The sequence below is a fragment of the Phacochoerus africanus genome, chromosome 16 (genome assembly GCF_016906955.1).
Source record: "Phacochoerus africanus isolate WHEZ1 chromosome 16, ROS_Pafr_v1, whole genome shotgun sequence".
NCBI classification, from domain to species: domain Eukaryota; kingdom Metazoa; phylum Chordata; class Mammalia; order Artiodactyla; family Suidae; genus Phacochoerus; species Phacochoerus africanus.
This window is the reverse complement of record NC_062559.1, coordinates 38254594-38282243: the sequence shown is the minus strand read 5'-3', so window position 1 is coordinate 38282243 and position 27650 is coordinate 38254594. Positions and strand designations below refer to the sequence as shown.

General features: G+C 36.8%; 1 protein-coding gene and 1 long non-coding RNA gene across 3 annotated transcripts in view; one reads left to right on the top strand and one right to left on the bottom strand.

Annotated features, from left to right (window-relative positions):
- Positions 1-27650, bottom strand: part of HERPUD2 (HERPUD family member 2) — a 41797-nt gene that overhangs the window by 9352 nt on the left and 4795 nt on the right. For both annotated transcript variants that reach the window (XM_047763084.1, XM_047763085.1), the window contains 3 exons: positions 13696-13773; positions 10428-10541; positions 8026-8180 (listed from right to left, as the gene is read on the bottom strand). In XM_047763084.1, coding sequence (XP_047619040.1) covers positions 8026-8180; positions 10428-10541; positions 13696-13773 — 347 coding nt within the window. The remainder of the gene's footprint in view (positions 1-8025; positions 8181-10427; positions 10542-13695; positions 13774-27650) is intronic.
- Positions 4242-27650, top strand: LOC125117297 (uncharacterized). Its single transcript, XR_007132583.1, has 3 exons — positions 4242-4318; positions 18658-18797; positions 27375-27650. It is a non-coding gene; the product is annotated as an uncharacterized LOC125117297 (long non-coding RNA).

The following is a 27650-nucleotide window of genomic DNA, read 5'->3' as shown; positions in this document are numbered from 1 at the left end:
GGCAAAAAGACAAAAAACAAACAAACAAACAAACAAACAAAAAAACCCCATAAAATGGAGTGAAGATTTCCATATCCTCCTATGATGTGATGTTCTGAATATTCTGTTAAGTGATATTTTGTTAAAAAGCAAGTGTGCAGAATATGTATAATATGCTATCTTTCATGTCAAAATGAGAAGGATATATTTACATGTGTGTATGTGCATAGTGTGTGCATGTGTGTATACACACTTTGTATGATTTTCACAATGAAACAATGGAAGGATAAACCAAAACCAAGAAACAATAAAAGTAGTTATCTATTATAGAGGGAGAGAGAAAAGTAAAAGGGAATAAAATGAAAAGCAAGGTTCTCTGAATATATCTTCTTCCACACATTTGAGATTGGACCATAGAAATGCTTTATGCAATTACAAAAAAATCACAAAAAAAAGGCTATATCAGAGTTTCTATTGTGGCTCAGAGGGTTAAAAACCTGACTAGTATCCAGGAGGATACGGGTTCCATCCCTGGCCTTGGTCTGTGGGTTAAGGATCCAGCACTGCCTCAAGCTGCAGTGTAGGTCACAGTGCGGCTTGGATCTGACATTGCTGTGGCATGGCGGAGGCCGGCAGCTGTGGCCCTGATTTGACCCCTAGCCCGGGGACTTTCATGTACTGCAGGTCTAACACTAAAAAACAAAAATTAAAAAAAGCTGAATAATGGAGACAGCCAAACTTTAGATACTTCCTGAAATGATGCAAGGACACAAAGACTTCTGTTAAAAAAAAAAAAGAAAGAAAAAAGACACTTATGAGAATTCGTACATGTTAAAAGCATGAAATCAGTACATCTCTTTTCCATTTCTTATACATTGTCATCTTTCATTCTACAACTGATCTTGTCAACCAAAAATTAAACATTACTATTTACAATGTTTGTAATTTTATAGTGTGTGGGATCAGACTTGCATTTGGCCATATTATACAGAAAACACAACCTATAGGGGCTTAATCAGATAGGTTGTTCAAATGGAGTTCCCATCATGGCTCAGTGGTTAACGAATCCGACTAGGAACCATGAGGTTGTGGGTTCGATCCCTGGCCTTGCTCAGTGAGTTAAGGATCCAGCGTTGTCATGAGCTGTGGTGTAGGTTGCAGATGTGGCTCGGATCACGTGTTGCCGTGGCTATGGCTGTGGCTGTGGCTGTGGCATAGGCCAGTGGCTACAGTTCCAATTTGACCCCTAGCCTGGGAACCTCCACATGCCACGGTAGCAGCCCAAGAAATGGCAAAAAAGACCAAAAAAAAAAAAAAAGTATAGAAATGGAAATGAAAAATGATTTCGGAGTTCCCGTCGTGGCGCAGTGGTTAACGAATCCGACTAGGAACCATGAGGTTGCAGGTTCGGTCCCTGCCCTTGCTCAGTGGGTTAATGATCTGGCGTTGCCATGAGCTGTGGTGTAGGTTGCAGATGCGGCTCGGATCCCGCGTTGCTGTGGCTCTGGCGTAGGCCGGTGGCTAGAGCTCCGATTCAACCCCTAGCCTGGGAACCTCCATATGCCATGGGAGCGGCCCAAGAAATAGCAACAACAACAACAACAAAAGAAAAAGACAAAAAAGACAAAAAAAAATGATTTCATGTTTTAATATGTGTATATTCTCTTGTGTCCTCTAGCTAGTCTGTAATAAAAAATAACTTCAGCAGTTTTGCAAATTTTCAGTTATTCTAAGTAATACTTTTTAATGGCCTGAAGTAGGCTACTCAGTCATCAAATAGATAATAAACCCTTTCCTGGTTTGCTCAAATCAAAGCAGACTGAGAGAAATTAACAAAGTCTTTAGGTTAAAGCAATCCAAATCATAAGCACTGGCATATAGAGAAAACTGACTTTTCATTATCTTTGGGAATTATCTCTTTACATGATAAGAACATATGATATAGCAATCAGATGTCTAGTATTTATCAATTAAAAACTGTATTTGAAAACATCTACTAGTCATGAAATAATTTCATGTGTGAAAATTTTTAAAATGGGATTGGTTGTAAAAGAAGCATGATGTATTTCATGATACATCCAATGTTTTTAAAATTAGTACAATTTTTATTCTTTAATCTACATTTCCATGCACATTCCACTTTAGTATTGTATATAAATACAATTTACTATTTCTTATTAAAAATCAGAGTAAGATTCAGTTTCTGTCAAAAGGAAGTCTTTTGTAAAATATATTCTGGAGCATCCTCCGTGTCTGTTTCCTGATATAGGTATGAGAACATTTCCAACCCCAAAAAGTTATATATATATGTATGTGTGTGTGTATATAATATATATAATTATCAATCACATCAAATACTGTCTGGCAGAAAGTAAGCAAATATTAATAAAGTATTGTTATTATCACTGCTAAGGGGGGAAAGTGTTATTATCACTGCTAAGGAGGGAAATTTTGATGTATTCCCCAAAATTTGTGCTTCCTCTTTTGAGTTTTTGTATGTATTGAACTACATTTCCTAGCTCCTCCTGCAACTCACTGAGCTATGTGGCTAGTTCTTGTTCAGGGAATATGAGGGAAAATAGCATGTATCACTTCCAGAGCAAGGCATTTACAAAGTAAGTGTGTTTCCCTATGCTCTTTTCTCCCCATTTGACAAGTATATACAGATTAAACTCCAAGCCCTTATGAGGTGAAAGGACACAAAGCGGAAAAAACCCTGGGTTCTTAAATCACCAGATGGAGAAAAAGCACCTCCGTGGGAATGATAAACACTAGAATCAGACTACTACATGAGTAAGAAACAAAGTTCAATAATGTTAAGATTCTAAAATTTGAAAGTTACATTGTTATTTGTCAGTCAACTGGCAAAATGTTTTATAAAGTTATTTAATATTCATATTTACCACATAAACCACAATAAAAATAAAAATTTAAAAGTTGAACTTTAACTGAATTTAATCAGATCCTATATTTAACTACTAGTTTATAGGCACAATGTGGAAATAAAGGTAAATACTAAATGATGCCACAAAGATGCCAAATCTAGACTACTGTGGGAAGCTGCATAGAACAAAAGAAAAGGCATAAAGTAAAAAAAGGGAAGAAGGATAGGGATTAGATTAGAAGAGCCTGAAGAAACACTGATGTAAGTCAATCTCTCTGAACACTGATCCAATCAAACCTTGAAAAGACATTTGAGACAATCAGGGAAAATGGAACACAAATGGGTATTAAATGATATTAAAGAATTTTTAATTCTGTTCAGTGTTCTAATGATATTATGATTCTTATAGTCCATATTTGTCTATCTGCTACAAATGCACAGTAAAGTATTTGCAAGAAGTGATATGATGTCTAGGTTTTACTTTAAAAATACTCCAGCCCAAGGGAAAAAGGAGGAGCAAGAGGGAGTGGTGGAAGAATCATAACCTATTAATAGTTGCTGAAGCTGAATGTTAGTACTGATCATAAGCAACTATTTAATCTAGTAACTTGTAAATCTCAGTTAATTTTTTAACATTAAAACATAATGTTAACATGGTAAAAAAGTACAACTACATTAAAGAAAATCATTTGTGAAGAAAAAGATACTGGAAGGAAATACTAAATGTTAACAAATAGTTGTCTTTAGGTAACTAGATGGGTAATTTGCCCCTTTCCCTTACTGTTTTTCCCAAACTCTGTAATATGCATATATTGCTTTTTGTGTGTGTGTCTTTTTTCGGGGGGAAAGGCTACACCAGCAGCATATGGAAGTTCCCAGTCTAGAGGTCTAATCAGAGCTACAGCTGCCAGCCTATGCCACAGCCACAGCAACGTGGAATCTGAGCCGCGTCTGCGACCTACACCACCAGCTCATAGCAACACCAGATCCTTAACCCACTGAGCGAGGCCAGGGATACAACCTGAGTCCTCATGGATGCTAGTTGGGTTTGTTAACCACTGAGTCAAGACGGGAACTCCAAATATACTGCTTTTATAATTCAACTAATTAAATGGGGTTTTTTTGTTTGTTTGTGGGTTTTTTTTTTGCTGAGAACCAAATAAAATAACAAAAATAAGAAAAATACTGCTATTTGGAATGTAACATATCTGACTCCATACAAAATGTCATATTCTTTATGCAAGGAAAACAAAGTAAGAGGATAAACTTACCAGGTTAGAGAAAGTCACAGTGAGGAAACTATTGATACATACAGGTGGGAGAAAATCATCTGATAGCACAAGTTCTGATAGGTTCTTTTTCCTTTCCAGGTGGGCTATATCAGTTAGTACTATGGTATGAAAACTAAACACAGAGAAAAGGGACACGGGAAGTCCATGGGAACATATGGGGATGGTAAGTACCATAGAAATTATGACAAAAGCAAGAACCTGAAAGACTCTTGCTCAAAAATCTGTACTTGCAAACTACACCAACAGCCATTCATTAGCATGCTTTTTAAAGTTAAGAATTTTTAGAGGAGATGAAAGGAACTGGAAACTTCAACAATTAGAAACAAATTCTTTCAGAGAAAACCTTATTTCCCCCACCATGCTATGCAATGATGCAGCTACCTCATGGAATTTCCCCACTCTGTTTCCAGAATATGCCTTTTCAAGATTCTCCACACTCGCTTTGTTCTCCCTGGTAAACTTCCCTTAAAATCAGCCCAAACATTACCACCTCTGATGCCCTCCTGACTCTTCCAAGCAGAGAGTTACCCCCTCCTCCAGCTCCCACAGAACTTTTTTCAAGACCATGATAGCACATCAGTGGATGGGAATTTATTTGCCGATCTGACCCACTTCCATTGAGGGCAACTACATAATTCATTTTCCTGACTTCAGTGCCTAGCTGCAGCAAATTCTAAAGTAAATGTTTCCTGAATAAAGCCACAAAGTCCTCATACAGACAAATCTGCTTATTCAGTCACCAACACTTAAAATCTGACCAGAGAAAAGTTTGAAATGGGAAAGCAGAGGGGTGAGAACCACCATTATAAATGAAGTCAAAAAACAAATGATAACTTAAGAAAATATACTGAAACAAATGACAGAAAAGACAGCCACTTCAAACAAGTCTATACTTTCAAGTCAGATATGGATTTGAATTCTAACTGCTACTGACTACTTCAGTGCACAAAGACAGGCTACATAACCTTTTCACCTCTTTCTCCTCATTCATAAAATGGGAGAGAACAGTAGCTAGATCCCAGAGTTGGTATAAAGCCCAATGCAATAAACCATGTCTAACTACTTAATCCAATGCACTTGTGCACTTATGCTTGTGCTAAGTGCTCAATAAGTATTAATTATTAATATCCTTTTAGATAAATAGCTGTCACAAATGAATTTCTAAAATACCAACATGCCAAGAAAAAAGTATTTCATAAAACAAAATAAAAAGAATGTCTCTTTAACATGTCTCAAGTTAAAATAAAGACATTCCAACTTATCATACTGGCCAAGCATATATTTTTAAAGGTATGGTAAATTGGGCTCTTTAACAACTGCTATTGCGAGAGTAAACTAGTACAACTTTTCTTTTTTACGGCTGAATAGCATTCCACTGTTTATATGTACAGTTTCCTTATCCATTCATCTGTTTATGGACACTTAGGTTGTTTCCTTCCTTGTAATGGCTATTGTGAATAATGCTGCAATGAACATGGGGATACATACATTTCTCTGAATTGTGTTTTAATTTTCTTCAGATAAATACCCAGAAGTGGAGTTGCTAGATCACATGGTATTGTTTCTTTCTTTCTTTTTTTTTTATGGCCACACAAACATATGGATGTTCCCAGGCTAGGGGTTAAAGCCGAGCTGCAGCTACCAGCCTTCACCACAGCCATAGCAACACAGGATCTGATCCACTTCTGTGAACTACATCAGAGCTCATGGCAACACTGGATCCTTAACCCACTGAGCAAGGCCAGGGATCGAACCCACAACCTCATGGTTCCTAGTCGGATTTGCTTCTGCTGTGCCATGATGGGAACTCCCTATCTTATGTTCTTGAATGTGCAGTTCTTCTTATCAAAATAAGTGTTTAAATGAGGCTGATTACAGACTTTTATAAAGTATCCTATGAGACTACTTTTGTTTTCAAAAAATGATTATTACAAACCAAAACTGAAAAACAGTGTTCTCAGGGTTTACAATCTAGAACAGTGGCTTAAAATGCTTTCTTATGACGGTGATTCGCTTCCTGTCTATTTTGCAGAGTAATGCTGTTCAATTCCTCTTAGTTCATGGAATGATTTTACTAATTTTTACCAAATATGGTGGTAGTGGTGGAAAGTGAGAATATTATAGCTGTAATAAACCTGGAAGAATATATAATGACAAGTTAATAATAGTTATCTCTGAACAATAAGATTTTTAACTCTCATACTTACAGTGAACATATTTTGTAATAAAAACAGTGTATATGGTTGCAGGTCTTCAGAATAAGATCATGGATATCTTTGGAAAAGATTAATACTTTTTCTAAAAAACTAGGCTGTTGAAGAAATCAAAAAACTTTGGAGACAAAGGCTTTTAAATCTTAGAAGTAAGTAAAACAGATTGGAAAAATCTGAAATAGTGTTTATTTTGCTAAAAATGTTTATTAAGATGATAAGCAAAAAAAAACTTAAAAGATTTGAATTTCACTTAGATAATCTATTACTAGATGACTAATGCTTAGTTTAAATCAGAAGGGCAGTATAGCTTAGTGGATGTACAGATTTAGGAGCCAGAAATTCCCATCGTGGCACAGTAGAAATGAATCCAACTAGGAACCATGAGGTTGCAGGTTCGATACCTAGCCTTGACCAGTGGGTTAAGGATCTGGCATTGCCGGGAGCTGTGGTGTAGGTCACAGACACAGCTCAGATCTGGTGTAGCTGTGGCTGTGGCACAGGCCAGCAGCTGTAGCTCCAATTCAATCCCTAGCCTGGGAACCTCCATATGCCACAAGTGCAGCCCTAAAAAGTAAGCAAACAAACAAGCAAACATAAGACAAATGAGGTTTTTAACATTTTGCTATATACTCAGCTTTTGTTTTTCTACATTAAGAATTGAATTAGGTTTAAAGTTCTAAGTGAAGAATACCTGTATGTTTATTATATCCTGTTTGACAAAACAGTCAGTGGCTATTCCTTGGTTATATCACTTACTACCATTCTGAGGTCCTAGCCATCTCCTTATTTCCAGCCTCTCACCATCATGGATCTAGAGCACTGTCACACAGAGCAGTCCCACAGCATGATATGCAACGCAAAACAACTATCACTACCTATTATTCACGTTTCCTTTACTTCAAAAGTACTCTGGTTTCAGACATAACACAAGTCTGTAGTCTCCAAGATCCTACTCTCTGAGCTGTATGAAAGATGTGCTGTGGCTGTCAGCTGCATTTCCCCTGGAACTGCCTAACCCTAGAGGCCTGTTGTCATTGCTAACTATGAGAGCCACTGTAAGCTTTTTGAGTAAACTTCTCTAACAAAGACTCTAGATAACATGCAATGGTTAACCTATCTTCATAGTACATCACAGTTTTACTCTACCTCAGTTGTTACCAAGCCTGGCTGATCATAAACACCCGTGGAACTTTATAAAAACAGATTATTGGGCCCAAACTCTTCCAAAAACAATCTCACTCATGCATCTGCTCCCCAGAAGACTAATTTGAGTACATCTATAGTGAGACTGAGTTAAAAAAAAATTTAGTCACCTATATCCTTACCATTCAAAGTATAGTCTAAGCATCAGAAGCACCAGCATCACTGGAGAGCTTGATGGAAATACAGAATCCCAGGCCCCATCAGACTTACTGAATCAGAACCTGCATCTTAACGAGATCTCCAAACATTAGAGAATGAAAAGCACTGCCCTCGGCAATTCTAATGTACGACCAGCTTTCAAAAGCACTGCTCCATCTAACCCTCTAATTCACAAAACATATAATCAGGGATATAGATAAATTTCAGATGTACTTTGATTAGTGAAAGGAGGCTAACATGAAAGTCTGGAGTCACAGGTTTTTATGAGGCCCACAGCTACCACGGTTCTACTCACCCCTGCATTACATATGGGAACTGATGACTCTGTGCTGGGTCGGTTTGTGCTTGTGGAAGGGTACGTTGCCTCAATCCTTCTGAGGAAGAACTGGCAGCTAAAGACAAGGTTTCTTGACTGGATGATGGAGTTGATGATCCTGACTGATCTGAACTCTACAACAAAAATATGATTATTTTTTCCAGGAGATTTAATCCATTACAATCAGAAGACTATAAGCACATTGCTAAAAATACATTTATGAAATCTCTCTACAAAGAGTGAATTTTAGAAATTTACTGATTTGAATTGTGTGCCGGCATAACAGATATTTTAATTCTTATGAAACTAAAGAGGTTAGAAAATCAAAATCACTTAATTGTACAGCAACAGTCCATTTCTCAACTAGAAAAGGCTGAGTTATAATTATACACAAAAAATGACCAAAAATTTGTGAAAATTAAATTAATGGACACAAAGCTCTTTTCATGATGCACACAGAGTCATCAATAAATGGTACTAATTACTGTGTCACTTAAACAGTTACTATGTGCCTGCTACTGTATAACATGCTATTAGTAACACCCTGGTTTAAAATACTGAGGAACATGCTAGAATTTGGTGTTAATTCTGAAATTAACAAGGAATATAACCTTAAAATTCACTTAAACCCAAATCTCAGATTTTCTATAAAAAATAAGATTGAACTAGATTTTCAAGATTCCTTTCAGTTCCAAAATTCTATTAGCTTGTAGATATCACCAACAAATACTGCCTTTTTTTTTTTTCTGTCTTTTTAGGGCCACCCTCCACAGCATATGGAAGTTCCAAGGCCAGAGGTCAAATCAGAGCTGTAGCCGCTGGCCTACACCACAGCCACAACGACAACAGATCCAATCCATGTCTGTGACCTATACCAAAGCTCACGGCAATGCCAGATCCTTAACCCACTGAGTGAGGCCAGGGATCGAACCTGCGTCCTCATGGACACTAGTCAGATTTGTTTCTGCTGAGCCACAATGGGAATTCCCAAATAGGATTTTTAAATTCTCATGTTTCAATGATGTCAGTAACACAAAGATTCAATAACCTCAAAAAATATAACCCCTTGAAGACCACTTCAATTTACTGCTGTTTGAAAATAGTTTGTCAAGCTTAATACACAATTATATTTTATATAAAGTACCCACTTTAAAAAGCTGGATATAATATAATTTCAACATCCTTCCAAGTTTGCTAAAATTGCATTTACTTGTACTGCCTTCCTATTGACAGCATATTTTTGCATGTCTACCTTTCTTAGTTCTGCCATATGAAAGGTCCCAAGGACACTGATCTTTAGCAAAAATAACAAAAGCTTAAGATGTTATTCCACACCTAATAGACACCTAATACCTTACTGGAGAGCCTGATTTTTAGACACATAACCTGGAAAAGATTTCTTTTTGGAAAGATTTCCTATTAAATAAACCACCAAAATATGGTGTTTATTAAAAAATTAGCAGAAGAAAGGCCTAGCCATTTGGCAGCACAGCCTAATTTCTCTAGAATTAATTATTTCTGGCCTTATTAGATAATTCTTTCATGAATGGATTTTTAACACATTTTCAAATCCCACTGAAATTTCTCAGCCATAAAAAAATTAAAAGGAACTCAACTTAATTTTCCTTTGATACTTTTTTAGATTTTCATAACCCACTGAGCCACCAGAGAACTCCTCAAAACCAGTCATTTAAAAAAATAATAATTTTTTTTTCTTTTTGCCTTTTCTTGAGCTGCATCTGAGGCATATGGAGGTTCCCAGGCTAGGGGTCAAATTGGAGCTGTAGCCACCGGCCTACGCCACAGCCACAGCCACAGCAACACGGGATCCGAGCTGCATCTGTGACCTACACCGCAGCTCATGGCAACGCCAGATCCTTAACCCACTGAGCAAGGCCAGGGATCAAACCTGCAACCTCATGGTTCCTAGTTGGATTCGTTAACCACTGCGCCATGACAGGAACTCCAAAAATAAAATTTTTGACCAAGCAATCTACTTTAAGAAGATTTAGCAAACTTAAAGTTTAAATAATTTAATCTACCTTGATTAAATATACTACATCCAATACCTTAAATATTTATGAACTATTAGCCCTGGAGTTTATATTATAGAACCATATCATAATTCTGAGTATTTCAGTAATTAAACCCTTAAAGACGGGATCTCTTACTGACCTGCCATATAAGAAATTACGACATATGGGGAAACAGGCTTCAAAGGATAACACTGCACACTAGATCTCTAAAAAAATGAAGTTTAACTTGACAAAACACAGTCTCACAACCCACAAGCTCCCAATGTTTTGTTTTCCACTTAATTTTCAGAGGCAAAAAAGGATAACCAGAAAACTTCAACATTTACTCCTCCCAAAACAACTCACAGAATTGCTGCTGGATGCCGATGCTTCATGACTTTCTCTACTGGTGCTGGACTTTGGAGAACTGGGAGGAGTCCGAGAAGTACACACTAGATGAACCATATGATACTCATCTTGCTAAAATTAAAGAAGATTATGTCTTAAGGGTAGTAGTGGAAGATACACAGCTCAAAAAAGTCAGTAGCTAACTGGAAATACTTAACTCAGAACTTAAGTCCTTCCTAGCACAGGAAGCACATTATTGCTTTTACCAGCAATAAATTGTTATCATTTGCAGGTAAGTCAGGGCTCTGCTGATTTCAGTATTTTCTCCATGCTTAGAAAATGGACTCAATATTCAGGAGTATGAAAAAATAATTATCTTGTATACCAAAGAGTCTTGAAGCAAACACTGCTAAAAAATTATGTCAACACAATCTATTATTTCAATATAAAAAACCTAGCACATTAATATCAGAACTATAATAGTCACATCAACGCTGAGACCTATAAACTTTTAAGTAGTGAAATGTTTTCATTAGTTGGGCCCTTACAGCAATATAGAAACTCAAATAATTTCACCATAATCTCATTTGTCTTAATTTTAACAATAGGTTTGTTTTTTTTTTGTCTTTTGTCTTTGTTGTTGTTGTTGTTGTTGTTGCTATTTCTTGGGCCGCTCCCGCAGCACATGGAGGTTCCCAGGCTAGGGGTTGAATCGGAGCTGTAGCCACCGGCCTATGCCAGAGCCACAGCAACGCGGGATCCGAGCCGCGTCTGCAACCTACACCACAGCTCACGGCAACGCCGGATCCTTAACCCACTGAGCAAGGGCAGGGACCGAACCCGCAACCTCATGGTTCCTAGTCGGATTCGTTAACCACTGCTCCACGACAGGAACTCCAGGGTTTTATTTTTTAAGTCAAAAAATGTTTTTTTTTCTCTAACACTTGTACACAGACATACAACATATATTTGAACTATATTCTGTAAATATTCCAAATGTGTTTCCATAACTCTATGACTATGACTGAATGAAAATATTCTAATAATGATTAGAATTGGCATTTTAACCTAGCAATTTCATGAGCATTTTTATAGTTAGGCATAGAGCAAGAAAATAAGACAGAAAGAGAATAAATGAGAGCAGAGAAGAACAAAGGATGGCTCAGCAACTTTAAAAAAAGAAAAAAAGAAAAAAATCAGAAAATGATAAAGGAAAGGGGGACAGGAAGAAAAGAAAGATGCCCAGTTGTGAGAAAAAGAAATAAAGCTCCCAGAAACTAAGAATTCATTGTCTACCATAAGCCTAGGATTGTGCTTAATTCTGAGGTGAACCCAAGAAAGGGCAGGAGTCAGCCCCTCCCCTAAAGAGGCTAAGGATACTGTTAGAAGAACAGACTAGCACATTAGAGCACAACTCAAGAAATACATAAAACAGTCTTTTGTACAAAACTGAGAAACACAAACTACAACTGCTTTAGAGGTTTACAGAAAGAGGTTAACAGGGCTTAGGACGCTAAGGAAAGGCATTCCCAGAGGCAGCATGACATGAGGTATGCCTAGCAAGGGAGGTCCCCTTAGCTTGGGAACACAGAATATTAAAAAGCATCCAAGTATACGATGTTTATCCTTACAAACCTAGTTTCAAAGGTCATATTAACCAAAGTTAGCTCGTAGTATTCATTCACCTTTGGGAAACGTTTCTGTAGAACATTTTATAGAACATTTTATAACTAAACAGGTAAAGGTAACGAGAGCATTTAACCAAAAAAAAAAAAAGTTAAAGGTTATACATTTCAAAGATCTGTTCAAAATGTAAATATACTGTTCAAAATATTTTATGGTAAGGGGCATAAAAGTCCTTTGCCTGAAGCATTTTTATTTTAAGTCTTCTGGTTAGAAACCATTTCTGGCAGCAAAAGCCCTGTAAGAAGTATGTATATGCAGACTCTAGCTATCCTTGGGTTAAAATAATAAACAAATCTATATTTCAGAGAGGATGTAGCCAAAAGGTTTTTAAGGATAAAAATAGGGAAAGATTGAATGGGTGGAGCAAAGAGGATTTGGGAAGCAGTGAAATATTCTGAATGATACTACGATGTGGATACATGTCATCATACATTTATTAAAACCTATAGAATGTACAACACCAAGAGTGAATCCTAATATGAACTATGGATTTGGGGTGATAATGATGTCACCGTAGGCATCAACTACTATACCACTCTGCTGTGGAACGCTGTTAGTGGGGGGAGTTGTGTATGCATGGAGGCGGGAGGCACAGGGTTAATCTCAGAATGTATAGATTCTGCTCACTTTTGCTGTGAACCTAAAACTACTCTAAAAAAATAAAGTCTATTAAGAAAAGAGAGGGGGGGAAATCTGCTGAAAAGTCCACTTTTTTTGAGAGAGGGAAAGAGAGTGAGAGAGAGGTTATTAAATCACTTTGGCAACCTGAAACTACATGATTAAAATGAAAATGACAGCAAAATGTCACAGGGGTAAAGCTAAAATGTCAACTACGTAAACAGAAGGAATATATCAGTGTAAAATCTTTTAAACTTTCCCACAGGTGATCATAAACATACAGGAGAGGCCAGAGATCTTCTAAATCAGAATAGGGATATTGAAAAAACATTGAGTTAATTAAGTCAAAGATCTAAAGCAAAATATAAAGGCTATATATTTGGACTTCCACTACATTCACAAGCAAAAAGAATCTCAAATGCAGAAATGTTCTAAAAGTATAAATTCCACAAATAAACATGAGCGAAAAGCTACTATTAAAATAACTAGCATTCAAGTTGTCAAAAAACTGTACCAAAACATATTTTAATTCCAAGTACCAGCATTCAAAGTTTGCTAACTGATGGATTAAGTGGACTTCCTTCTATAGCCTATCTTGAAATTAACCTCCTAACCCAAGTTAACTTGTAGTAAAACATCATGTAGTTTGGTCAATGGGGGATTTAAAAGAGAAGACTATATTATCCTCGAAAATCCTTCACCACTGCTTGAGCACTTTACTCCTGCACTACTGGTGAGTTAATACTGCTTTCTTACACAAGACAACAAATCCCTGAACACAAATATAATCCTGATAGACTTAGCTATCAGATGGGTATACAAAATTGCTACTTAAAGCAATCAGAATCACCTATTATGCTACCCAAAAGGGCTGATTTTAAGTATCTAAAAACTAAACTGGATGGATATCAATGACACTTCAGAACATATCTCCTCTGACACTCTTGAGTATCTGGTATCAAACAGTGGTAGAAAAGCTTACTTTTCTGAGAATGTCTTTCAGCTGCAGATGATCAGGAAGCAGTCTGCCCGAATACACCAATCTCTGATCCTTCGTCAACTAAGAAATGGGACAAAGAAAAGAATTCAACTTTTTCTAATTATACAAATTGAAGGTTGGGAATAAGAGGCCTAAATATGGGTAAAGTAAAACTCCCTTTAGGCACAAATAAACAGAAAACTGACATTACTTAAAAGTTCTGTTTTTCCAAATCCCACTTAAGGCATTAAGAGTATAGCAAATGGTAGCATATCTACTGTAGATATAATAAAATTTCAGGTAAATACCAAATTGTTTTTAAAATAGGAGAAAAAAGTAAATTGGAAGTTTATCTTTTCAGCTATAATGCAATGCATGTGACATTTAAAATCTTCAAGACCATAAGAAGAGAAGGTAGCTGATTTTCTATTAACAGTCAACAATGGGATAAAATTTCAAGGTCACCAGAGTTATTTTGCATTGTTTTGTCAGTATTTTTAATCAAAAGTATATATAAGGAGATTTATTTTCTTCTTTACTAACATTACAATTTATTTACTAACATTTATTATTATTTTTTTATTATTATTATAAAAATTATTTGTATTACTAACATTTATTTTCTTCTTTACTAACATTACAATTTATTTACTGACAGTACAATTTATTGGTTTTTTAATTTAAGAGCCATTTGGATTTAGTTTAGCATTAAGTAACTACTCCAGTTTTTATTATTGCCATCCTCATGAATACCTTCATACATTTTTCAAAAACAGAACACTAAAGAAAAATCAACTAAAATGCATGGAAATTCATTTGCCATCTCCATATGTAACCCCACATAGGAAACATGTTCTGGTTATCTCTGCCTTATTTTGTACTTATAATAAACCTGCTAGGTGCTAACACTACTAGCATTAAAGTATTTAAAATTAAAGCATTTATGTAGAGTCCCTATAAGACCTCCTATTCATAACTGAGAAACAGGCAAATGTTCCTTGAGTTCTATTAAAACAATTAAATATTAGCTATAGTGAGAATTACTGAACATGTCAAACCCAAGCAATAACAACAACAATTTTCAAACAGACTATAAAAATAGACTATAATATACAACACAGCTACTAAAAATGCATCTTACATTTAAAATAACCACAAATAGAGTCATACTGAGTAAGATCTGTGGTTCAGGGGTCCTTGGGTACCAAAGATCAAGGGAAAAGTACAGTTGTCCTTCAAAGATACTTAGCTTTTAGGCATACTCTAAGTTTCCCTGGAAGTATTTTTTGTTTGTTTGTTAGTTTTTTTTTTGTCTTTTGTTGTTGTTGTTGTTGTTGCTATTTCTTGGGCCGCTCCGATGGCATATGGAGGTTCCCAGGCTAGGGGTCGAATCAGAGCTGTAGCCGCCAGCCTACGCCAGAGCCACAGCAACGCGGGATCCGAGCCGCGTCTGCAACCTACACCACAGCTCACGGCAACGCCAGATCGTTAACCCACTGAGCAAGGGCAGGGACCGCACCCGCAACCCCATGGTTCCTAGTCGGATTCGTTAACCACTGCGCCACGACGGGAACTCCCCTGGAAGTATTTTTAAGTGTGCCACTCCTAAAATGTACATATACGAATTTCTATATATAAACAACCTAATACAACACAGGAGGTTTATTGGTGGGTTTGCTTTTTTTTTGGGGGGGGGGGGTTGTCTTTTTTTCTTTCTTAAAGGGCCGCACCCGCGGCATATGGAGGTTCCCAGGCTAGGGGTCGAATCAGAGCTGTAACTGCTGGCCTACACTACAGTCACAGCAACGTGGGATCTGAGTCTCGTCTGTGACCTACACCACAGCTCAGTGTAACGCCAGATCCTTAACCCAATGAGTGAGGCCAGGGATCAAACCTGCATCCGCATGGATACTAGTCAGGTTCATTTCCACTGAGCCACAATAGGAACTCCAGGAGGTTTGTTGTTGTTGTTGTTGTTGTTGTTTTAAATACATATCACAAATTTTGAAACTTCAATCAGTACATAAAAATATTGAGCGGGGAACAAACAGTAAATTATATAGCATAAGTTAACTGCAAGTAGATAAAGACTGATTTAACCCCCGGACAAGATGAATTGTGTAGCACTTTATAATTTTCCCTGATATACTTATTACTTCAGCTGCAATCTGAAGTAATAAGTATAAACTATCATTTTTTTCACCAGTCCAAACTGGTACATAGATACTTCTGTCATATCATCATTCTGTATTAAAAACAGCAGTCTTTTCTTATGACTTTTTTTTTTTTTTTTACTTTACTACAAAAATTCTCAAACATACAGAAAGTGGAGAGAATAAAATGAACTCCCAGGTATCATCTTGAAGAATTTCCAAATATCCAGCTTCAACAATTATTCAACATTCTGCTATTCCTGTTTCACCTGCCCCCACAATTTCCTTTTTGGAGAGGAAGAAAGTTTTAAAGCAAATACCACATATCATTTCTTTTCACCTATAAAAAAATAGCATATATCTTTAACAGTTTTTTTCCAATTATCCAACTAACCAAAACATTACCACATTCACCAAAATAAATATTAATTCCTTATTATGTAATATCCAGCACAGCTCAATTTTTCCCACTTGCTCAAAAATGGGAAACCTTTTTAGGGTGTTTTGTCTAAATCAGAATCCAAACAAAGCTCACACATGGGACTGGGTTGTTAACTTTTTTTTAATCTTTAAGTTTCTATTTTTAAATTTTTCCCTATTTATTTGTAGAAAACATGTTGCAGTCTGGATCTAGGTGACTATATCCTGCTGGTATTGTATAGCATGTGCTGTAGTCTCTGTATAACGCAGTTAGAGCTAGAGGGTTGATTAAATTCAGGTTCTTTCTTGTTTGACAAGAAAACTTCCTGTTGCATCACATCATGATTAGCGCATGTGTCTTGGCTGACTTTCAGTCATGTTAAGATTAATCAGAGGATCCAAATGTTAGCCTGATTCATCCCTTATAAAGTCTGCCATCATTCACCTGATAAACTACCTAGATCCAACTGCCTAGAGCCATTATTTCATTAGGGGTAGAAAATTATTTTCTAATTCTGTAATTCTTTCAGTATTTATTAGCTGTGCTTCTTTTAAGAGAACTTTTACCTCACCTCATCAACCATTTGCTTACCTAGATTATACAGGAAAGACACCAAAAATGCTCAATTGATTCCCTTTATCAGTTTTCAGAATAAGTGCCCAAGCAACTCCAGAAGTGACTAAAAACTTTTGGTTTAAGTATCATTATGAGCTTGTGGAATTTCATGTTTTTCAATGTACTGCCATCTCTCCCCACTCCCCAAGTCCTCAAATTGCACCATCTTTGGCCAGTAGGAGTCCCTTCAGGCTGGCTCCTGAGTCACTTTGACATGACCTCTCTAGTTGCTAATAGCTTCTCTGCTTTCTGGCCCCAAATGCCTCAGGTTCATCTTCCACATTACGTTCTCCAGGCCCAGAATCAGCACTGCTCGAGGGGCCTCAATTTCTTTTAATGGGAAATGACAATTAAAGACAAAAGCTGGGATTTAAGAGTGCTTATTGTTAACTTGTCATTATTTCTAAGATTCTTCACGGAGAGCTAGAAAACATGTAGCTTTTGAGAAAAAGAAACTTAAACCCTGAGTATACACTGATATTTCCAACTTAAATATACACTGGTTTTACTTATTTTATTTGTACTCTCTCACCCTGAAAATCTCTCTTGCTAATGACATTAACAAATGTAGGCCGTGAGCAAAAGTACTTATATGTTTTATTCTAGTATGTATAATATCAAAAATATCAACACTGGACAAAGTTTAAGATTTCTTATTGCTTTTTTTCCGTCCTTAGACATATCCTAGTAGAGACATGTAGTCAAAATACTGTTTCAAAATTACTTGGAATAATTCTTCTCATAGCTATGACACCATCCTGACATTGTTAAATTATTTTGTTACCATTTAGAGATTATTTTTTTCTATTTAATTTTTAAAAATAATTTATAACTTCATGAAAACAAAGTAAAAATTATAGGACGAGGTAAAAAGAGGTTTAGCTTCTGTCTTTACCCCCTTCCTCTATAATTCTGAATTACTCTTCCATCGTTTTTAACAATATAACAAATCTGAATACACACTTGTATTTCCCTTTTCGCACGTAAAAGGTAGTACAAGATACTTCCAGTTCCTGTCGTGGCTCAGTGGGTAACGAATCCAACTAGGAACCATGAGGTTGCAGGTTCAATCCCTGGTCTTGCTCAGTGGGTTAAGTATCCGGTGTTGCCATGAGCTGTGGTGTAGGTTGCAGTCTCGGCTTTGATCCTGAGTTGCTGTAGCTGTGGTATGGGCCAGCGGCTACAGCTCCGATTAGACCCCTAGCTTGGGAACCTCCATATGCCACGAAAGCAGCCCTGGAAAAGGCAAAAAAGACCAAAAAAAAAAAAAACAAACAAAAAAAAGATACTTCCTCTTCTGCAGCTTGTTTTCTCACTTACTACACCCTAGAGAATACTCCTTAGCAGTATAAAGATGTCTTCCCCATTCTTTTTGACAGATGCATAATGCTCTATTATACAGAAATACTCAAGTTTATAATATGGATATTTCCAGGTTTTTGTTACTACTCATAGTGTTCTTCTTTCATATTATTCTATTTATTTCTGTATTACCCCACCACATCCTAGAAAATGGAGCTTCCTGGTGATCTTGATAAAAGCAACCGTGGTGGAGCAGTAGGGTAAAAACTTAACTGGAATGGATTCAAAAAAAAAGGAGAGAAATAGATTTAGAGATAGTGAATAGCCACAGTTTATGAGTTTTGCACTAAAGACATGAAAGAAATAAAGCAATAGCTAGAAAGGAAGTGGAATCAAGAGGAAGGTCTTATTTGTTTTACTGTTTGGTGTTTTTCTTTTTTTTTAATAAGAAATAACATGTTTGTATGCCAACAGGAATAATCCGGCAGAAAGGAACACTTGAAGATGAAGGAAAGAAAAATAGATCATTTCAACAGCAACATCTTTGAGCAGCTAATAAGGAGCAGAATCTTATGCAGAGGAGTTGGACTTACCGAAGAATATGGCTGAGATAGGTAAAAAAATGTCAAGAAACTTGTACACAATCCTACTACTACCATTCTGTATCTCAGTTTTCTTATCTGTAAAATGAGGTATTTCACAGGGTTGAATTTTCACAACAATGAAATGTACACAAACCTCTAAGAACAACACCTAGAAAACATTCAATGAACATTTGATACTAATATCCAATACCTGCTGTCCTGGTATCATGTAGTTTCATGAGGATCTAATGCAAGATTATGCAAAAGTATTGAAAAGTTGTATGACTAACAGCAGACTACATATGTTCATTATGCATAAGAATATGATCAGGACACTGCTAAACAGGTTTTGTTTTTTGGTTTTTTTGGTTTTTTTTTTTTTTGTCTTTTTGCTATTTCTTGGGCCGCTCCCACAGCATATGGAGGTTCCCAGGCTAGGGGTCTAATCGGAGCTGTAGCTGCCGGCCTACGCCAGAGCCACAGCAAGGAGGGATCCGAGCCGCGTCTGCAACCTACACCACAGCTCACGGCAACGCCGGATCGTTAACCCACCGAGCAAGTGCAGGGACTGAACCCGAGACCTCATAGTTCCTAGTCGGATTCGTTAACCACTGCGCCACGACGGGAACTCCTAAACAGGTTTTGTTAAAGCTGCAATAACTATCACTCTTAATGACTAAAAAAACAAGCCCTAATTCACATCTGAACAACTTTCAAGAATTAGTTTAAAATGACATTTATAAATAACAAAAGGAAAGCTTTTGATTAATTTTAGCTTCTCTCACAGAAAGAAAAGTATTTTGATGTTGGTAAAAAGTCCAAGTCCAAAACATAAGTGACTTACCTTCCTACTTTTAATGAAAGGATGTATTGGGTGGTAGGGTAAAAGAAGTATTTACCAATTACTGCTTTAAAATATAAGAAATCTATATATTATCTGTTTCCTATAGGAGAAATCTCTATTTTACTATTAAACTGTAACAGTAATGGAATTAACCATGTACCTTATCACACGTACCACTTCTAAACAAGATGGACATAAAAATATGCTAGAATCGGAGTTCCCGTCGTGGTGTAGTGGTTAACAAATCCGACTAGGAACCATGAGGTTGTGGGTTCAGTCCCTGGCCTTGCTCAGTGGGTTAATGATCCAGCATTGCCATGAGCTGTGGTGTAGGTTGCAGACGCGGCTCGGATCCCTCATTGCTGTAGCTCTGGCGCAGGCTGGCGGCTACAGCTCTGATTCAACCCCTAGCCTGGGAACCTCCATATGCCGAGGGAGCAGCCCTAAAAATGGCAAAAAGACAAATATATATATACACACACATATATACACACACACACACACACACACTAGAATGATCAGTATTTTTGGACTACTGACAAATTTATAAACAAATTAAGTACAATGGAGAGTTCCCTGGTGGCTAGCAGGTTAAGGATCCAGCACTGTCGCTGCTGTGGCATAGGTTCAATCCACGGCCTGGGAATTTTGGCATGCCATGGGTGCAGCCCAAAATAATTAAGTACAACACCAATCCAACTTAGGCAGTTTACTCCCGTATCATTTAGAAAAATAGATTTAAAACCATTTTTTCACAGAAAGAATAGAGATCACTGTCAGTCACAGACTTCAGAGTCCAGAAGCCTATGCTTGAAAAACTCAGTCATAAAAATTAAATATACTTAGGATGATCATTTAAAAATATAGGAAATCTAATGAGAGTTAGCTATAATTACCCAGACTAACTTTAACGATAGTTTTTTTATCAAGATAAAAACCCAAATTCAAGAGTTTGAGAATTCTTAGTCCTAAAACTATGAGTCCCAGTTTAAGAAATGCATACAGTCATCAAACTTTTAGACCTAAGAGCACATAATCTATTTAACCTAAAATATAGCTGACTGAAATAGATTACTAGAAGCACAGAGACTGGTAATCCCTTATCCCCAAATTCTACTTTTTTAAAACCTATATATACCCACTGAACAGAAAGGCTGAGCAATGGTAAGCAAGTCTCTAAGCAGCAGGAGGAAACAGCAAGACCAACAGCAACCTGAAAAAGGCTTTGGCATTTGCAAGACAAGACCACAGCTTTTGCACCTCTGAAAGAAACAATCGAGGTTTAGAAAACCCATTAAGAGGCATTCATATCATTGGTCATTGTCCCTCCCGGGTCCTTTTCTATCCAATCTAAAAGTTAAGGTTCTTCAGCTGAGATGCAAGTTTGTTTCTCTAAGGCCTCTCTCTCCTTTTCAGACGTAGATGCATATACCCAACTGCTTATTAGACATATTAACACTTCCAGATACCTTTTTTTTTTTTTGTCTCTTTTCACAGCAGCACCAGCAGCATATGGAAGTTCTCAGGCTAGGGGTCTAATTGGAGCTGTTGCTGCCAGCCTACACCACAGCAATGCCAGATCCTTAACCCACTGAGCAGGGCCAGGGATCGAACCCTCAGCCTCATGGTTCCTAGTCGGATTCATTTCTGTTGCGCCAAGACGGGAACTCTAACCTCCAGATGTCTTAACAAGCAACTCAAAGTCAAAATATGTACAATGGTTTTCAATTCCCAATTCCCCCAAATCCTTCCTCTTACTTGTTCCCTTTTGTATAACAACTTGCCACCAGTTATTTAAGCCAAAAATCTGGGCATTATCCTCAATTTTTTTCTCTCACATTGCCTAACACATCTAAACATCAGCAAATTTTATGGGACTCCAAAAGTCCATCTCAGTCCATTTCTTTCCATGTTCATTGCCATTACCCTACTCTAAATCGTCATCACTTGCCTGAATTTCCATAATGGCTTCTTAGCTGTTCTTTGCCCTTTGTTCTACTGTCAGCAAATAAGGCAATCTTTTAAAAATATGAATTGGAGTTCCCACTGTGGTGCAGTGGGAACAGCAGCATTTTTGTCATGCCAGGACATAGGTTCAATCCCTGGCCCAGCATAATGGGTTAAAGGATCCAGCGTTGCCACAGCTGCAGTGTAGGACACAAACACAGCTCTGATCTAACCCCTGGCCAGGGAACTCCATAAGCTGCGAGGCAGCCAAAAAGGAAAAAAAAAAAAAAATTTTTTTTATTAAAAAATTGTGAATCAATCCTGTCACTCTAATAGATTCCTACCACTCTGGATTGAATTCTAATTCCTAACCATTACCAGATGGTCCCAGCAGAATACCTATTCTGTATTCTTTCCTCCTCACTCACTAGCCAAACTGGCATACACTTATATCCCCCAATATGCCAACCTCTTCCCCAGCTCAGATTCCCTACCTGCGATATTCTCTCCCAGCTCTTGCAGGGCTAGCTCTTAATCATCTTTTAGGTCTTAGCTTTAAAATGACTTCTTCAGGGAGTTCCTGTTGTGGCTCAGTGGTAATGAATCCAACTAGTATCCATGAGGACATGGGTTTGATCCCTGGCCTCACTCAGTGGATTAAGGATCTGGCATTGCCATGAGCCGTGGTATAGGTCACAGATGTAGTTAAGATCCCATGCTGCTGTGGCTGTGGTATAGGCCTGTAGCTACAGCTCTGATTCAACTCCTAGCCTGGGAACCTCCATATGCTGCACATGCGGCCCTAAAAAAGAAAAAAAAAAAAAGAGATAAGAAGAAAAGAAAAAATGACCTTTGCAGAGAAGACTTACCTGATTTACAAATTTAGAGTATTTCTTTTCACACACCCTTTTTGTTTTAACACAACCACAATCTGTAATTTTGTGCACATGTTTATTTCTCTAAGTAGAATATAAGTGGCAAGAACAAAGGAGGGTCCAGTTCTGTCTAGCTCATACCTTTTCTCCCAGAGCCTAGCACTGTGTCCTGCAGAATAGATGCTAAATGCCAACTCATTAAATGAAGTGGTGTATGAGTCGAAAAAGGTTTATACAGATTTGTAAAACACAACTTATTTGAAGTTCATTATATCACTTAGTTTACATGTAATATTAAGAATAAAATGAAGTCTATGACTCACATACAAATTTAAAACACTTGGTGCTAAATTTATCCGGTTCACTTGTGCAAATGGTACTGATATTAGCAGATTACTCTGAAGAAGCAATCATGTGTTAGTATCTTATTATTAACTTTTCTCTAAGTTAAAAGTCAACTTCAAATAAATTGTTATCGGGAGTTCCCATTGAGGCTCAGTGGAAACGAATCTGGCTAGGATCCATGAGGATCCAGGTTCAATTCCTGGCTGTGCTCAGTGGGTCAGGGATCCAGCGTTGCCATGAGCTGTGGTGTAGGTCACAGACGAGGCTTGGATCCTGTGTTGCTGTGGCTGTGGCATAGAGGCAATTGCAGCTCTGATTTGACACCTAGCCCAGGAACTTCCATATGCCATGGGTATGGCCCTAAAAAGCCAAAAAAATAAAAACGTAAATAAACTTTCATCTTTCCACAGCAAGGGAATATTAATTTTCAAAAAAAGCAGAATATAACAAAATTACATGGTACCCTCTGAAAATACACGAAGCAGAAACAAGTGTGGACGAGGATATGAAGAAAGTAGAACCCTCATCCATTGCTGGTGGGAATGCAAAACCCAACAGCCTCTGGAAAAGCTTGGCTGTTCCTCAAAAAGTTACTCTAGGACTCAGTATTCATCCAATTCCATTCCTAGGTATACACCAAAGAGAAGTAAAAACATGTCCACAGAAAGCCTATAAGGGAATGTGCACAGAAGCATTATTCATAATACCCCAAAAGTATAAAGAACTCAAACGCTTATCAATTGATGAATAGATAAACAAAATGTGATATACACAATACAATGGAGTATTATTTGGCTGTAAGAATTAATGAAGAACTGGTACATGTCACAACATGAATGAACCTTACAAACATTATGTTAAGTGAAAAGAGCCAGAAACAAAAGGGCATATATATTGCAGTTCCATTTATGTGAAATTTTCATAATAGGGAAATACACAAAGACAGAAAGTAGGTCAGTGGTTACCAAAGACAGAGGGAGCAGAGAATGGGGAGTGACTGTGAATGGTACGGGGTAATGAAAATGTTCTCGACTTGGACAGCGGTGATGAGTGCACAACTGTGTGAACTACTAAAAAATCACCGAGTTGTACACATTAAAGGGTAAATTTGATAGTATGTGAACAGTATCTCAATTTAAAAAATCAGTTGCTTTAAGCTGAATATTCAAATGCTTAGATAATCAGAAGTAAATGGGGAAAGAATTCTTTAATTTTACTGTGGTTGAAACAGAGCAAAAGAAGTTTCATGCACATAAATTAAAAAGATTTGAAATTTCTTCTATGCCACTAAAAAAACTGCCTCTTCAGTTTAAATGTCAATGAATTTAATTTAAATATCTGGAAAACCAATGTTTAGACATGATAACAAACAATAATCAACTGAATTTTCAACTGGCTTGGATTCTAAACTATAGTAATTAGGAAAAGAATAGTTTGAGATCTCAATTCAAATCCGGTTTATTGTGTTAAGGTGACACAATTTTATTTATCCAGACCTGCTAAGTATGTTTTGGTTAAAAATCCATTTATATATTAGTTCAGGTAAATAATGTTAGCTGCTATAACAAACTCCAAGAACTCAGTAGCTTAACACAATAAAAGTTCATTTTTCTCTTAATTAAAAAAAAATTACATGGTATCCTTTAAATATAAGAATTCAGAAAAAAAAAGAATTCAGAAGACTTGAGATTGGCAAATTTAAAATAAAGTACTAATTAAACTATGAATTAAAATTTTCTCCTGTTAAGATATTGGCTACAGAGATTAATATACTCTATTAACGACACCACCATTCTTCCTGTTGCTCACACCCTACATTCAACAGTCAGCAAATTCTATCAGGTGTACTATTTTTACTGTTTCCACTGCTCCACCCTAGACAAAGCCTGGTGACATATGCTAGCACAGAGGCAACTAAATTACCAAACTGAAAATATCCTGTTAACACTCTAAGTAGCCCAGAACTATACCAGGCCAAATAAACAGCTGCTTAATCAGCTGGCCCAAAAACTGCTACCCACTTAGGAGAGATGGCTAAAAACGAAGGTGAGGAAAGCTCACCTGCTAGTGTAATACACACAAAAAAAATCCTAAACCGGGGAAGATTCTTTCTTTCTAGAAGGTTTACATATACTATTACCTAAAGTTTCTGATTTTTTAATGTTTAACTAGCTATCAAAAACATGAAATACCATGAAACCCTAATGTACGTAAATATTCACAAGAGTCTAGAAGATGAGTTTACAAAGCCAATGACATTTTGATATTTGTAAAAACTCATATTTGGTAGCAAAAGATTAGACTTTTTAAGTGAAGAACTAAATGGGTCTCTCATAATTATATATGGCTTAAAAAATTGTCTTTACTGTATCCAACTTCAACACAATCAAATAGCTCAGTAAAAGCAATCAATTTACATGTTACTTCAAAGAACTATAGCCCAATATCCTTTTTTTTTTTTTTTGGTCTTTTAGGGCCACAACCGTGGCATATGAAAGTTCCCAGGCAAGGGGTCTAATCAAATCGGAGGTACAGCTGCCAGCCTATATCACAGCCACAGCAACGTGAGACCTGAGCTGCCTCTGTGATCTACACCACAGCTCACAGCCACACCAGATCCTTAACCCACTGAGCGAGGCCAGCAATTGAACCTGCGTCCTCATGGATACTAGTAAGATTCGTTTCCACTGATCCATGATGGGAACTCCCCAATTTCTTGAAAGTAGTAACTACTGACATTTCGGTACTTATATAAAGTTCAGTCACAAGTGTCAAACAACTTTAAAGAGCTGGTTCTCATAAGGTGCACAAAATACGTTTCTGTGGGAAATGAATTCTGTGAATTTGTGCTGGAACATATCTCCCTCCCATTCCCACTAAATCCATCCAACCTAAAGCCGCAAGAAATTCAGAAACACTGTAAATGGAAGCATAGCTTACCCAAATTGCCTCTACCTCTTATCTCTTTACAATAACAGTAAACAAAACCACCTTACAAAGCTTCAAGAGTAATTTTCTCTAAAACTCCGAAGGGACAGTCTCTGCTAAGCTGTTTCAATTCAGAGGCCATTCACAAATCAGTATACAGACAACAGAGATGCCAAAATACATGACTGCTATGGTTCATACAAAGAAGCAGAGATGTGAAAACAGAGAGCGAAGCAAGGTACGCTGAAGTCTTAAGATATTATGTTCCCATACCTTCCCTACAGTTTATCAAAATAAACAAAAATAACCATATGCTAAGCTGATAATGCAGTATAACAGTATTAAGACTACGTCACCCATTCATCTACAGCCTTTAGATGACAAACCATTTAAATACACATCTTCTTACAGTTCACTCCTTTTTAACTTGCAAGTATATAGGTGAGATGGCCAAGTCCCTAAATGCCCTTCTGCATCTTATTACATATAACCGTCACATGGTTAAGACCTGTGCCCTGCAACTCAGACCAACCTGGGTACAAATTCTACTACTACTTAGAGTTCTATGACCTTGGGCAAAAAATTACCAAGCCTCAGTTTCCTCATCTATAAAACAGAGCTAATAATGAAACTTACAGCATAAGCTGTCTATGAGGAATAAATGTGATAAACATATAAAGTGTTTAGTAGAATGCCTGGTATACAACCACTTAGTAAATAGCAGATTAATCAGAGCACCAAATATGACAGTTAAATAAAAGCATTTGAGATGATCAAATATTTATTATATAAAGGCGAGAAACTTACACTAAAAATTTTAGAAAAATCCTATTTTTAAAAGCATTGATACATGATTAACTAAAACATTACTTCGCAGTACTGTTATTTTCCAAAAGAAGAAATTAAGAGAAGGCTACAAAGGAGTTAAATAAAATAAATTTTAGTCATCACTCATTTAAAACTTTTAACTTTCCATCAGCCTTTAAACTCAACTTAATAAGCGTTTTAAAAAGAATTTTAAAAATCTGAATTATATTGCTAAGTTACATGAAACCCTCTTAAACTTTACTAAAATTTTATAAAAGTTTTAATGAAAACAAAAATTATGGATGTGTATGGATTAATAGCCCTTTTAAGTCAACTCTTCTGAGGTAGTCAAGCAAGTTTTAAAAATAACCTGCCTAGTTATGCTAAGTGAAATAAGTCAGGCAGAGAAGAACAAATATTATATGATATCACTTACAGGTGGCATCAAAAAATACAACAAATTAGTGTATATAACAAAAAGAAGCCAACTCACAGATATAGAGAACAAACTAGTGGTTCCTAATGGGGAGAGGGAAGGAGGCAGGGGCAATATAAAGCTAGAGGATTAAAAAGTACCAACTATTAGGTATAAAATAAGCTACAATGATATATTATACAATATGGGAAATATAGCCAATAGTTTATAATTTTTTTAAAAACAACCTTCTTAAGTAAAGTAATAGGGAATGACAAAAACAAGACAAACATAAACCTCAAATTATGATACACAAGCTACTTCCACTGACAATGGAATTAAGACTTCCATCTGAACTGTAGGCAATTTGGTTGTGGAATGTTACACACAGTCTCAGAACAGAATCTATACAACTGATTTCATTCCCGTTTCTTTAATTATAACAGAGTCTCAGAGCAAAGGCACAATTCGAAAAGGCACCAAGACAGAGGAAATCCACCCAGAACTGAGGGACATGTTCAACAGCCATTGTGACCTCAAGACAAAATATCGAGCAAAGAAATACAAGCCCCAGAAAGGTATGTCTTCAAAATTGAATTCAGGGTGAGTCAGGTCCACCTTAGTTATTGTCTGCACGTGAGAATGGAGAGTAAAAATAAGACAATGAAAAAGGTACCTAGTTGGATATAAAGATCCTTAATTTTTCTTTTTTCTTTTTTTTC